This window comes from Sus scrofa, chromosome 1 (assembly GCF_054392235.1).
Source record: "Sus scrofa isolate SSC_HxYL_T2T_F1_AM1 chromosome 1, Sscrofa_HxYL_maternal_Yorkshire_Landrace_v2.0, whole genome shotgun sequence".
NCBI lineage: Eukaryota > Metazoa > Chordata > Mammalia > Artiodactyla > Suidae > Sus > Sus scrofa.
In genome coordinates this window covers 206,991,862-207,004,904 of record NC_139383.1, presented here as the reverse complement: position 1 = coordinate 207,004,904, position 13,043 = coordinate 206,991,862, and the positions used below count along the sequence as shown (strand labels likewise).

Sequence of the window (13,043 nt, the reverse complement as noted above, 5' to 3'; positions counted from 1 at the left end):
AAAGAAAGAAAAGAAAGAAAATTTGGGCTAGAAAGCAGGCCAAAAAAGTCATGACTTAAGAATGCCAATCATTAATTTCTTCAACTACTCCTCACTAACATGGTATGTTTTAAATTAAAAGAAAAGAAAGGAAAAAAATGACATTTGGACTCTAAAACACCAAGTAACTTAACAAAATAACAAAAAATGACCTTATGATAAAGATAGACCAGGCAGAAAAAAACATCCTTAAGATGTGAAGCAGTATTTTTACTGCATAAGTTTCTATGAGAAAAACTTTAAAAAAAATCAAGATAGTATGTTTAAATAAAACAAGCCCTCACATTACAAAAAAAAATAACATACACAAAGTTAAAAAAAATAAAATAAAAAAATAAAAAAACTTGTAATTTGTATGAAAGGGTTAATAACTCTAATTTAGAAAGGACTTTTAAAATGGCCAATAACCTGGAGTTCCCGTCATGGCTCAGTGGTTAATGAACCCGACTAGTATCCGTGAGGACTCGGGTTCAATCCCTGACCTCGCTCAGTGGGTTAAGGATCCAGCACTGCCATGAGCTGTGGTGTAGGTGGAAGACATGGCTTGGATCTGGCGTTGCTGTGGCTGGGGCATAGTGTGTCAGCTACAGCTCCAATTTGACCCCTAGCCTGGGAACTTCCACATGTTGCTAGTGCGGCCTTAAAAAGCACCCCCCCAAAAAAAGCCAATAACCTCACATTACATAGGCAACATCTCCGCAAAAGATGCAAATAGCCCATCCCCTTATATGAAAAGATGCACCCCTCCATAATGAGACACAAATTGCTCCATATCATTTTTCACTTATCATTTTGGCAATAACCTAAAAATCTGACAAAATACTTTGTTGGTAAAGGAAATAGGTACTGATACACTGCTGTGGAAATGCAAAACATTTTATAATATTTAATGAAGGTATTTGGCAATGACTAACAAAATTTCATATTTATTTACCCTTTGACACAAAACTGTGTTATCATACCTATGTTACACTCACAAAAGAATAAAATGACATATGCCCAAAGACATTTGGACTAGCAAAGATCAGAAACTTAGATATCCATCAACAGGGGATCAACTGAATAAGATCTAATAGCCATAGTACACCTACACAATGAAGTAAAATGCCACTGTAAAAATGGATGAAGATTTCTATACAGTGCAATGAAGTAACCTCCAGGACAATATTATCAAGCAAAAATAGCCAGGGTAGAAAACTGCATATAGCACATTACCTTCTAAGAAAGGGGCAACATAAATATACATAAATATTTGCAATTTTTTTTGCAGAAAGAACAGAATTAAAAAAAATTACTTACTTATAAGGACGGTGCAAGGAAACAATACAGACAATCTCTAGACTTCTCTGTTTGCACTGAGTTGTTGAGTTTTTTCCTTTGACACTACATGTGCTTTATATAATTACAAAACAAAATTAAGTTTTAAAAAATCCTGGTAAGCACCACTAATTCAAACTCAAATTGAGGTTTCTAAATACTATTTCCCACTAAAAGAAAAACATAAGTCTTCTCAGCAAAATAGCTATTTCAGGTCTAGAACAAGAAATGCATAAATTGAGCATTGAACCAAGCAAGGAAGGCTAGTGAAGGTCTTATCAAGAGGACACAAGAGCCAATTTTTAGAAGCAGTTTCTAGTGACCAAATATGGGAGATTTTGAGAATCAAAAAGGAAAAAAAAAGACCTTAGGGAATAAACCTATTTCAAAACCTAGTAAAAGAGGTGGGAGGGGGCAAAGCAAGCATTTATCCTGTCTTCTCTGTATAAGTGTCTCATGTGGTAACCAGAGTTAATGTGGAAAACTATAAGATGCTTTTGAAAGAAATCAAAGATGACACAAATAGATGGAAAGACATACCATGCTCTTGTTCTAGAAGAGTTAATATTATCAAAATGACTATACCACCAAAGGCAATCTACAGATTCAATGCAATCCCTATCAAATTACCAAGGACATTTTTCACAGAACTAGAACAAAGTATTTTAAAGTTTGTTTGGAAGCAAAAAAGACCCAGAATAGCCAAAGACACCCTCAAAAAGAAAAATGGAGCTGGAGGAATCAGGCTCCCTGACCTCAGACTATACTACAAAGCAACAGTCATCAAAACCATATGGTATTGGCACAAAGACAGAAATAACAGATCAGTAGAACAGGATAGAAAGCCCAGCATTAAACCCATGCACTTACAGCCAACTAATCTATGACAAAGGAGGCAAGAATATACAATGGAGAAAAGACAGCCTGTTCAATAAGTGGTGCTGGGAAAACTGGACATCCACATGTAAAAGAATGAAATAAGAACACTTCCTAACACCATACACAGAAATAAACTCAAAATGTATTAAAGACCTAGATACAGTCATGGCACAAAGGAAAAGAATCTGACTAAGAACGATGAGGTTTCGGGTTTGATCCCTGGCCTTGCTCAGTGGGTTAAGGATCTGGTATTGCTGTGAGCTGTGGTGTAGATCACAGATGTGACTCAGATCCTGTGTTGCTGTGGCTGTGGTGTAGGCTGGCAGCTGTAGCTCCGATTTGACTCCAGACCTGGGAACCTCCATATGCTGCAGGTGTGGCTCTAAAAAAAAAAAAAAAAAAAAAAAAAAAAAAAAAGAAAGACCTAGATGTAAGACCAGATACTATAAAACTCTTAAAGGAAAACATAGGCCACTCTTTGACATAAATGACAGCAACATCTTCTCAGACCCACCTCTTAGAGTAATGACAAGAAAAACAAAAATAAACAAAAATAAACAAATGGGACTTAATTAAACATAAATGTTTCTACACAGCAAAGGAAACCCTAAACAAAACAAAAAGACAACCCACAGAATGGGAGAAAATATTTGCAAATGAATCGATTGACAAGGGGTTAATCTCCAAAATTTATAAACACCTCCTACAGCTCAATACCAGAAAAATAAACAACCCAATCAAAAAATGGGCAGAAGATCTAAACAGACAATTCTCCAAAGAAGACATATACGTGGCCAAAACACACGTGAAAAGATGTTCAACATCACTCATTAGTAGAGAAAGGCAAATCAAAACCACTATAAGGTACCACCTTACACCAGCCAGAATGGCCATCATCAAAAACTCTACAAACAATAAGTGCTGGAGAGGGTGTGGAAACAAAGGAGCCCTACTACACAGTTGGCAGGATTATAAATTGGTGCAACCACTGTGGAAAACAGTATGGAGATTCCTCAGAAAGCTAAAAATAGAACTACCATTTGATCCAGCAATCCCACTCCTGGGCATCTACCCAGAGAAAACCATGACTCGAAAAGACATATGTACTCCAATGTTCATTGCAGTACTGTATACGACAGCCAAGACATGGAAACAAGCTAAATGTTCATCAACAGAGGAGTGGATCAAGAAGATATGGTACATACACACAATGGAATATTACCTAGCCATTAAAAGGAAAGAAATATCAGCATTTGCAGCAACATGGATGGATCTAGAAATTATCATGCTAAGTGAAGTCAGTGAGACAATGAGACACCAACATCAAATGCTATCACTTACACGTGGAATCTGAAGAGGACAGACTGAACTTCTTTGCAGAACAGATACTGACTCACAGACTTTGAAAAACTTACGGTTTCCAAAGGAGAGAGGTTGGGGGGTGGGGGAATGCAGTGGGGATTTGGTATGGAAATGCTATAAAATTGGGTTGTGATGATTGTTGTGCACCTATAAATGTAATAAAATGCATTAACTAAGTAAAAAAAATAAAAATTTATCACTAAAAAATAAATTAAAAAAGAGAATGTGAAAAGTTATTTGCAGAAAAATGCTATTAAGTGAAGAAATAGAATTAGAATACAATCATTTTGCCAATTTTAATGAAATATTGGATCTGTGTAATGATCATCAACAGATGCTAACAACTGTTATCATCAAAGGCTGCTAGGAATTTTATAATGAATAGATGAATCTAATCACAAAAAGAGATAGGTGCTTCATGTTGTGCCACAACAGAAAGGACACAATGCTACCTGTAAAGTGTTCTTGCCAAAAACTTGAATCTGAATCTGATCAACCTTCTAGATCTAATAGTTTACGAGACTAGGGGACTGAGGAATATTATAAATAAGAAACAAGGCTTTAACCAGCAGAGTTCAGATTATAGGAAATTCTATATATAAAATAAGCTGGTTTCAAATAGAGAGGGAAATTTAACAAAAGGAAAAGAAACTGATAGATTGAAGGACATGGGAACTTAGTTGGGTCACAATTCAAACAAACTTTAAAAAAAATATGAGACGACTTGTAAATTTGAACATTCACTGAATATTTGGTAATAAGTAAGATTTTTAGTTTTTATCATTATTATTATTATTTTGCTTTTTAGGGCTGCACCTGCAGCATTTGTAGGTTCCCAGGCTAGGGGTCCAATCAGCTATAGCTGCCGCCCTATTCCACAGCCACAGCAACACCAGATCCGAGCCGTGTCTGCAGCCTACACCACAGCTCATGGCAATGCCGGATCCTTAACCCACTGAGTGAGGCCAGGGATTGAACCTGCAACCTCACGGTTCTTAGTCGGATTTGTTTCCGCTGCACCAAGACGGGAACTCCAGATTTTTTTTTAAGGTGTGATAATAAGTGGTTGAGAGAAAAAAAAAGTACTTCCTGACATGCGAAAATTACAACACTCAAATTTCAGTGTCCATAAAAAATGTTTATTGAAACACAGTTGTTTACTTGTTTATTTCTTGTCAATGGCTGCTTTTGCACACAATGGCAGAGTTGAGCAGTTGTGCAAGTATGGCATGCAAAGCCTAACATTTACTATCTGGCCATACACAGAAAAAGTTTGCCAAACCCTAGTGTACAATGCCACATACCAAAGTACTTACAAATGAAACAGTATACTGAAAATTTCCTTTAAAATAATGTGGAGGAGGAAGATGATACAAGATAGGCATGTGTGATAATCCTTAAAGCTAGATAAATACAGGTGTGGAAGATTATATTATTAATCTGTTACATTTGTTTAGATTATTATATTACTGTTATATTTGTTTATAACTTATTATAAAATACTGTATCTCTACCTTCATATATACTTGAAGATTTCCTTCAAAAATTTTTAACAATTCCTGGGAACTACGTCTAGTCATTTATGATGGAGCATGATAATGTGAGAATAAAGAATGTATACATATATGTGTAATTGGGTCACCATGCTATACAACAGAAAAAAAAAAAAAAAAAAATAGGAGTTCCCGTCGTGGCGCAGTGGTTGACGAATCCGACTAGGAACCATGAGGTTGCAGGTTCGATCCCTGCCCTTGCTCAGTGGGTTAACGATCGGCGTTGCCGTGAGCTGTGGTGTAGGTTGCAGACGCGGCTCGGATCCCGTGTTGCTGTGGCTCTGGCGTAGGCCAGTGGCTACAGCTCCGATTCAACCCCTAGCCTGGGAACCTCCATATGCCGCGGGAGCGGCCCAAGAAATAGCAACAATAACAACAACAACAACAACAAAAAAGATTCATTCATGTTGAGGTAAAAAAAAAAAAAAAAAAAAAAAAAAAAATAATGTGTTGGGGAAATAAAAAACAAAGAAACCCACAATTGATAGAATACTGTGAACCAACTATAATGGAAAAAATAAAAATCATTAAAAACATTTTTTTAAATTTTGTACCACTCTGTATTGTAGATTTCCCATATATACACACAAAACATTTTACAAACTTCTTAAAGGAATTAAGTTTAGAGTGCTTACAGGTCATACTATTTGTTTAGATGTCCCAAATTATTACAGATGCATTAAAAAAAAAAGTAATACGCGTACTGCACTGATTAAGCATATTATTTCATAACAAAGAGCTGTTAAGCAAATACCAGTCCAGGAATATCAGAGAATAAGAAATATGAGTTCCCGTCGTGGCGCAGTGGAAGCGAATCCAACTAGGAATCGTGAGGTTGCAGGTTCAATCCCTGGCCTCGCTCAGTGGTTAAGGACCTGGTGTTGCTGTGAGCTGTGGTGTAGGTCGCAGATGCAGCTCAGATCTGGTGTGGCTGTGGCTATGACGTAGGCCAGCAGCAACAGCTCCAATTAGACCCCTAGCCTGGGAACCTCCATATGACTGGGGTGTAGCCCTAAAAATATAAAAGACAAAAAAAGAAATATACACAAATCACAGAAAATGCTATTCAAAAGTATTAAATCTCAAGTAATGACATCAGAACCCTAAACACATTCCTTCTGGGTTTTAATATGCTGCTAAATACAGATGTAAGAGCCAAATGATTAAAGATGCGCTCTCAGTTTTCCTGAGTAAATCAATTCCTTGTATAAGATAGCTGAAAAACCAAAACTACAAAGTATATAAAACTATAATGGGAATTCTCACCATGGCTCAGAGGTAAAAAACCCAATGAGTATCCATGAGAATTCAGGTTCAATCCCTGGCGCTGCTTAGCAGGTTAAGCATCCAGCGTTGCCATAAGCTGTGGTGTAGGTTGCAGATGCGGCTTGAATCCCATGTTGCTGTGGCTGCGACGGCTACAGCTCTGATTCAACCTCTAGCCTGGGAAATTTCATATGCTGTGGGTACAGCCCTTTTTAGACAATAAAATAAAACAGAACTATAGTATCATCCTTTCATAAATGAACATTTTACTTTTTTTTTCTTTTTTCATTTTTGGCTCTCCTGCAGCATATGGAGCTCCAAGGTCAGAGATCTGGGCTGTAGTCTCGACCTACCGTAGCTGTGGCAATGCCAAATCCTTAACCTACCGGCTGGGCTGGGTATCAAACCCTCGTCCCAGCACTCCTAAGATGCCACCAATCCCACTGCACCACTGCAGGAGCTCCCTGAACATTTTACTTTTTACATATATAAGCAGGTCAACCTTTAGTGATGACAGTAAGTCTATAACAGAAATTACAGAACATGGAGTTCCCATCATGGCTCAGTGGTAAAAAACCTGACTAATATGCATGAGGATGTAGGTTCGATTCTTGGCCTCACTCACTGTGTTAGGGATCTGGCATTGCTATGGCATAGGCTGGCAGCTACAGCTATGATTCAAGCCCTGGCCTGGGAACTTCCATGTGATGCAGGTATGGCCCTAAAAAGAAAAACAAAAACTAAAACAAAAGAAATGAAAGAACAATGATGATCCAAAAGGTTTTCACTATAAAGACATAGCTATAGTTAAAGAAAACATAATAAAAACTAGGAAAAGTAGATATAAGAATTTTATCTTCAAAAGGAAGAAACTTATTTCAATAGAAAAATACCAAAGTATTATACTCACCAGTATTTTTGTGACCTTTTAGTACATAAAGTGGTGCTGGACTCTCCAGTGAGAAAATGCAAATATTGTGGTCATTTCCTCCAGTGGCGATTAGTCCATGAGGATACATGTCACTTGAAGGTATGATACATACACAAGAAACAAAATTGGAGTGGCCACTCATACAGTGCATTTCTGTAAAGCCCCTGTTTGGACTAGAAAAACATGAAAATTAATAACATATCTATTTCCCCAACTCAGCCCAGAACATAATTTGTCAAAGTACTCTTTTAGTTTCTAAGTTGAACTTTAGGGTGCATACTATTTTAAAAATTTATTGTTTTTGGAGTTCCCTGGTGGCGCATCAGTTAAGGATCTGGCATTGTCACTGATGTGGCTCAGGTCACAGCTATGGCACGTGTTCGATCCCTGGCCCCAGAATTTCTATATGCTATGCACCAGCCCCACCCCACCAAAAGAATCTAATATTTTAAATTAAGTATTAAATATATAATTTATATTAGCTACTTCAGAGGTTTACATCAGATTAGAAGTTTAATTAGTGTTTCATTGTTAAGTGTACGTTAATTAACAAAGAACAAGGAAGGGAAGGAAGGGAAACAAATATCCTAAGTGGCTTTCACTCATCCTCAATCTTTATCTCTACTTATCAGTGACTGGTACCCTAAGAAATCCCTGGTGAAGTGAAACATTCATGCAATTGGGATAATGGAATTCACTATCACTAAGCCTTAAAAACAGTGAGGACATTTCACACTATGAAACACTAACTTAGTACCCATTACTATAGTGTGTGTATCTAAACAGCTAGACTATCAATCACTCTCAATATGCATACTAAAGGAATACAGAGACATATAAATGATTGCTCTAGGGACACAGCATATTAATAACTGCCCTAGGAATTAGAATAACTACCATTTAAGAATCAGGATGGCTTCAGGCTTCTCAACTGTAACACCAGAATACAATGGAGGAATGGTTTCAAAATTCTGAAGAAAAATCATTTGGAAATTACAATGCTACAAGCATTTAAATCATTATTTAAGTAGCAAAGCAGACTAAAATCATTTTCCAATTGCAAAGTCTTAATACATTTATTATCAATGTATCTCAGAAAGCTTCTAGAGGATGTGATTCAATAAGGTGTCAAGGAAGAAAACAAAAAGAGAAAGTTACAGGACATTGAAAATAGAAATCCAACACAAGAGGTCCAAAAAAGGACTTGAGATGACAGTGAAGTGTGATTCCAGGACTAGCTGCGCATCAGAGGCAGACAGACCAGGTCAGAAAATTTTCACTGTCTGGAGGGTGAAACTAAAAATACTTAATGTGTCTTGGGAGTTCCTGTTGTGGCTCAGTGGTTAGCGAATCCGACTGGGAACCATGAGGTTGCGGTTCGATTCCTGACCTCACTCAGTGGGTTAAGTGTCGTGAGCTGTGGTGTAGATCACAGATGCAGCTCGGATCCGGTGTTGCTGTGGCTCTGGTGTAGCCCAGTGGCTACAGCTCCGATTAAAACCCTAGCCTGGGAACCTCCATATGCCATGGGTGCGGCCCTATAAAAGACAGAAAAAAAAAAAATTAATGTGTCTAGAGGTCTTGAGAGGAGATTGAGATAACAAAAAACATGAAGTTGAATTAGTGATAAATACATAGAAAATTAAGCATATGAAAACCCAAAACAAGGCTATTAGCTATGGGGGATTATAAAATTGTTGAGGAAGAGTTACCATAGTTTATTCCATAGTTCAGGTGTAGACAGACTCTGTACGGCCACAAAATACTAACATAGTCTAAATTAAATTAAATTATATCATAAGGCTCAGGGCATAGAAAGGATGCATATTGATGGGGGTTGGCAGAGGCCAGAAAATAGCTAAATTTTCATATTCCACAATAAGAATAGAAAACAAAAAATGTTAAATGAAAGGAAACAGCAGTATAGCAGTTTATATACTGATATGGAAGTAAAATTAAAAAATAAGTAGTTAAAAGAGATAAACATTTTGCCTCTCAAAAAAGGAAACAGTGGGTTGAAGAATAGGAAGGTAATGGCTCTAATTTCTTAACAAGTTTCACAGAACTATTTGACTAAGGACCCAAAGTGCTGAGTGTTTGCATAAGGGAGAGATCACTTCAACTTCAGCCCAGTTAGAGAATATTTAAGGCACAAAGTTGAATTTGAAGTTGGAGTCTTTCAAATATGGGTAGTTTTTTTAAAAGGCAAAACAATCATTGGTGACAAAATTAGTGTTAACTGAATACCACATTAATTTTGAAAAGCAAAACCAAAAAGCAACATGAGTTAAGTGAAAAGAACCAGTTTTCAAAGACAGGATCATTTCAGCTCAAAGTTCTCCAAGTTCCTGGAAGCCAATGTAACACAGTCCCACAAAACATGTACAAGTTTAAGGATTTAACTATTGAGCAGGCATCCTTTAGCTACTCCTTATGGCAATGTTTATATCTTACTAGATATGTGCTGCTATTGAACTCAGTTTAAAATGTACAAGCTTAATCAGTAATTTGAACTCAAATACACGGAAGTTTCATATCAGTGTTACCAAATGGTTTGGACTATCACCGAATCTGAGTTAGAGGAAATCTTATCCAATTTAATATAGAAATCTGCTCTACAATATTCCTACTTTAGTCTGTTATTATGCCTTGGCTATACTACTGCAAAAGCCTCAAAAGATCTCCTTCCACATTTATTCCTTTGCAATTCATTTTCCACCAGAAGCTAGCAGAAACTTCTCAACAGGTAAATCAAATCATGCTGCTCCCTGCTTGAAATTCTTGGAGGGCTTCCACCCACTAACTCTTGCCCAGTCCTCTTTCCATGGTATTATCTGGCCTCCGCCAGCCTCTAAGACCTGCCCTCACCTCACATCTCATTCCCTCCTGCACACAGGGTCTTTCCTTTCTTAATCCAGGGTTTTTGTGTTTGCTCCTTCTACTACCCAGTTCCCTGCTCCTTGACCAGCTCCATCTAGGTGTCATCTCAAAACAAACAAGCAAAAGAAACAAACGAAAACTTCCTTTGAGAGGCTTCCTTCTTTAAAATGTCTCTCTCCACTCAATTCTATATATTTATTTTCTTCACAGTGCAGATGCCAATATACAATTTATTTGCTTGGTTTTTGATCCACCTCGATCCAGACTTTAGGCAAGCTCTAAAACACAGAGAACTTGTCTGTTCTTTTATTCTTCTTCAGGATCAAAAAGCAAATATGAGGCACTTAATAGTTATCTTCTGAATTTATGGATGGTCACAAACTCTGAGTGACACCTCTGTTAGGAGACTTACTACGTAAAGGAACCCACTTCCATTTTTCTCTTTCTGAACTGAAATCTGTCTTCCAGGTCTTAAAATTCTAGTTACAAGCAGAAAAATCAGGCCTGAACCCTTGAACTTGATTCGGACTGGAGCTTAATCCTCTGTTTCCTAACATTTTTTTGATTGCTTTTTCTGACACTCTTTTGAAGGCAATGAGCTTTCTCTTTTCAAGAAAACCGTACATCTTGATACATCCATAACCATTTAAAGGGTTTCATCCCTTTCAGCCTTCCACACACCTCAAACTCTGACTCGGATAACATGGAGGGAGTCAATGCAGCTTTCTAGAACACAATTTTTGGAAACAAGGTTTTCAAATATTAAATTAGAGGGAAGACACAGAGCAAATTCTAGAGAAAGAGGAGGACTTAGTTCAATTACATGCCAGATGCTTTCACAATGCCTCACTTAGACGGGTGCATCTGTCATCAAATTTTTTTCAAATCGAAAAAAAAAAAACATGAAAAACCGTTGTTTACAAACTGAGGCCATAAAAAATAACAGCTTCGTCCAAGGTCACCCACTCGTTAATGGACAAGTTAAGAAAGTAGGTTTCTGTTCCCCCAGTTCGGTGCTCTTTCAACCTAAATCTGAGTGGTTTCTTACACTGGCCCAGACTGCCAGTGTTCTCAGTATTTCGGGGGAGCGCGAACCGGAGAGAAGGCCGGGAAGAGGGAAAGGGGCAGGATAGGGCAGGGAAGGGTCACTCTCTTCCCAGACGCGGCAGGAAGCTTTGCAACAGAGCCGAGGGGACAGCGGACGTCGCAGTGCTCACCTGTCCGGGACCCAGAGGCGGGTGGTGCGGTCTCGGGACACGGACACAAAGGCCCCCGGTGGATAGAGACAGCATACCAGGCCCCTCACGTCCAGCTCGTGGCCTGGGAGCGAGCAGCTCAGCCGGTACCTGGTGGCGCCGCTCGCCATGGCCCTAGCCGGTCCGGGACCAGGGCGCCCGGGACCAGGGCACAGCTCGACAACAGTCTGCAGGAGTGGCCCGGTGTGCGGCAGGAGAAGCCCTGCAGGTGAAGAGCGCTGGGACCGGAAGAGCCCGAGGGCCGGTGCGGAAGGGCGGCGAGAAAGTAGGCGCGCCGAGCGGGCCGAGTGACACAGCAACCCTGACTCGCACACCGGAATTCATCATCGGCCTCAGACCCACATGACGCAGAGAGTGTGCGTCCCGTGCTGAGGCCGACACAGAGTTGAAGCTCGCTTGGTTCCCACGCTCTGGACTGGGGGCAAAGAAAGACGCCACTGTCCCGCCCCGTTGCCGGAATCCGGGTCTTTTCCGAGCCCGCGTCCTCTCAGAGCCCTGGCTGATCTGTTTATACTGATGGCGGATGTGGGCAGGGACTACAAATCCCACAATGCCACGCGACACTGGGGCGTGGGCCCCAGGCGCGCGAAAGCAGGGTGTTTTAAATCTTCGTCTGCGGGGCGGCGTGTTGGTTCGTGGGTGATGAGTTCGCTGTGCGTGTATTGTTGGGGCAGTCTTACTTCTGTTTCCTCAAACCATGTCTACGTAGTCTGCGGGGTGTTGGGTTTTTTTGTTTTGTTTTTAACAGTCTAAACGTTTTTAAATTAAAATGAGAGAGCTTGGGGCCAAATCGGAAACAATGGCTTGTCTTAACTTCTATGAACATTAAACTGGGTTCTTGGTACTTAAAAGAAGTTTTACGTGTAAACGCAAAGATTTAAAGGCTTCTCTCAAGGCTGTCGCATCTCTATACAAGTACAAATGCTGGGTCACTTTTCTCTATGAACACATTGAGGGAAAAAGTCAGTAGCTTCTGTGTGACAATACATGTAATAATTAGAATCTGTAGAGGAGGAATTATCTTTTTCTACTCTTCTAACTTTTCTGCTGGAGCTCTGTAGCAAAAGACAGATTAATAACAAAAAAACAAGGTTTTTAACTTGTGTATCTCATATTCAAAGATGATTAACCCAAAGAGGTGGCTAGAATTTGGGCTTATGGCATCTTGACAAAGGGACAATAAGTTTGTACACAAGCAATAAAAAATGGAAAAGGGCCTTAAATCTTTGGAGGCAGCAAATTATGGGATGGCAACTATATGGGAAACAAAGGACAGATGAAGGTTTGTTAGTAAAGTCTATGTAGATTCTTCCAATGCAGTCTCAAGACTGTCAGTCCATCCTTGTTAAGAGACAAGGAGGGACAACTTTGAAAATTTATGTCCTGCTTTTAGACAAGTAGGGGAGTGGTGGAGAGCTTTTCTTGTATCTGGTTCTTTTCAACTGCCTGTAGCTCAAGCTAATTATTTACCAAAGTGACATATTTTGAGGTGGCCAATTCTACCACCCTTCACCACAGTGACCAAAAGGATAACAAATTACCACTACAGATATGCTGGGC

The 13,043-nt window shown here is 39.1% G+C and overlaps 1 protein-coding gene across 5 annotated transcripts in view; it reads right to left on the bottom strand.

Moving 5' to 3' along the window:
• PLAA (phospholipase A2 activating protein) overlaps positions 1–11,784 on the bottom strand; it is a 43,461-nt gene extending 31,677 nt beyond the window's left edge. For all 5 annotated transcript variants that reach the window (XR_014820556.1, XR_014820555.1, XM_084983349.1 and 2 more), the window contains exons 1-2: positions 11,445–11,784; positions 7,327–7,520 (exon numbers count right to left, since the gene is read on the bottom strand). Coding sequence is in view for 2 of the 5 variants with exons in the window: in XM_003121873.7 (XP_003121921.1) it covers positions 7,327–7,520; positions 11,445–11,593 (343 nt within the window). In the remaining 3 variants the exon portion in view is untranslated. The remainder of the gene's footprint in view (positions 1–7,326; positions 7,521–11,444) is intronic.
• Positions 11,785–13,043: the final 1,259 nt, after the last annotated feature.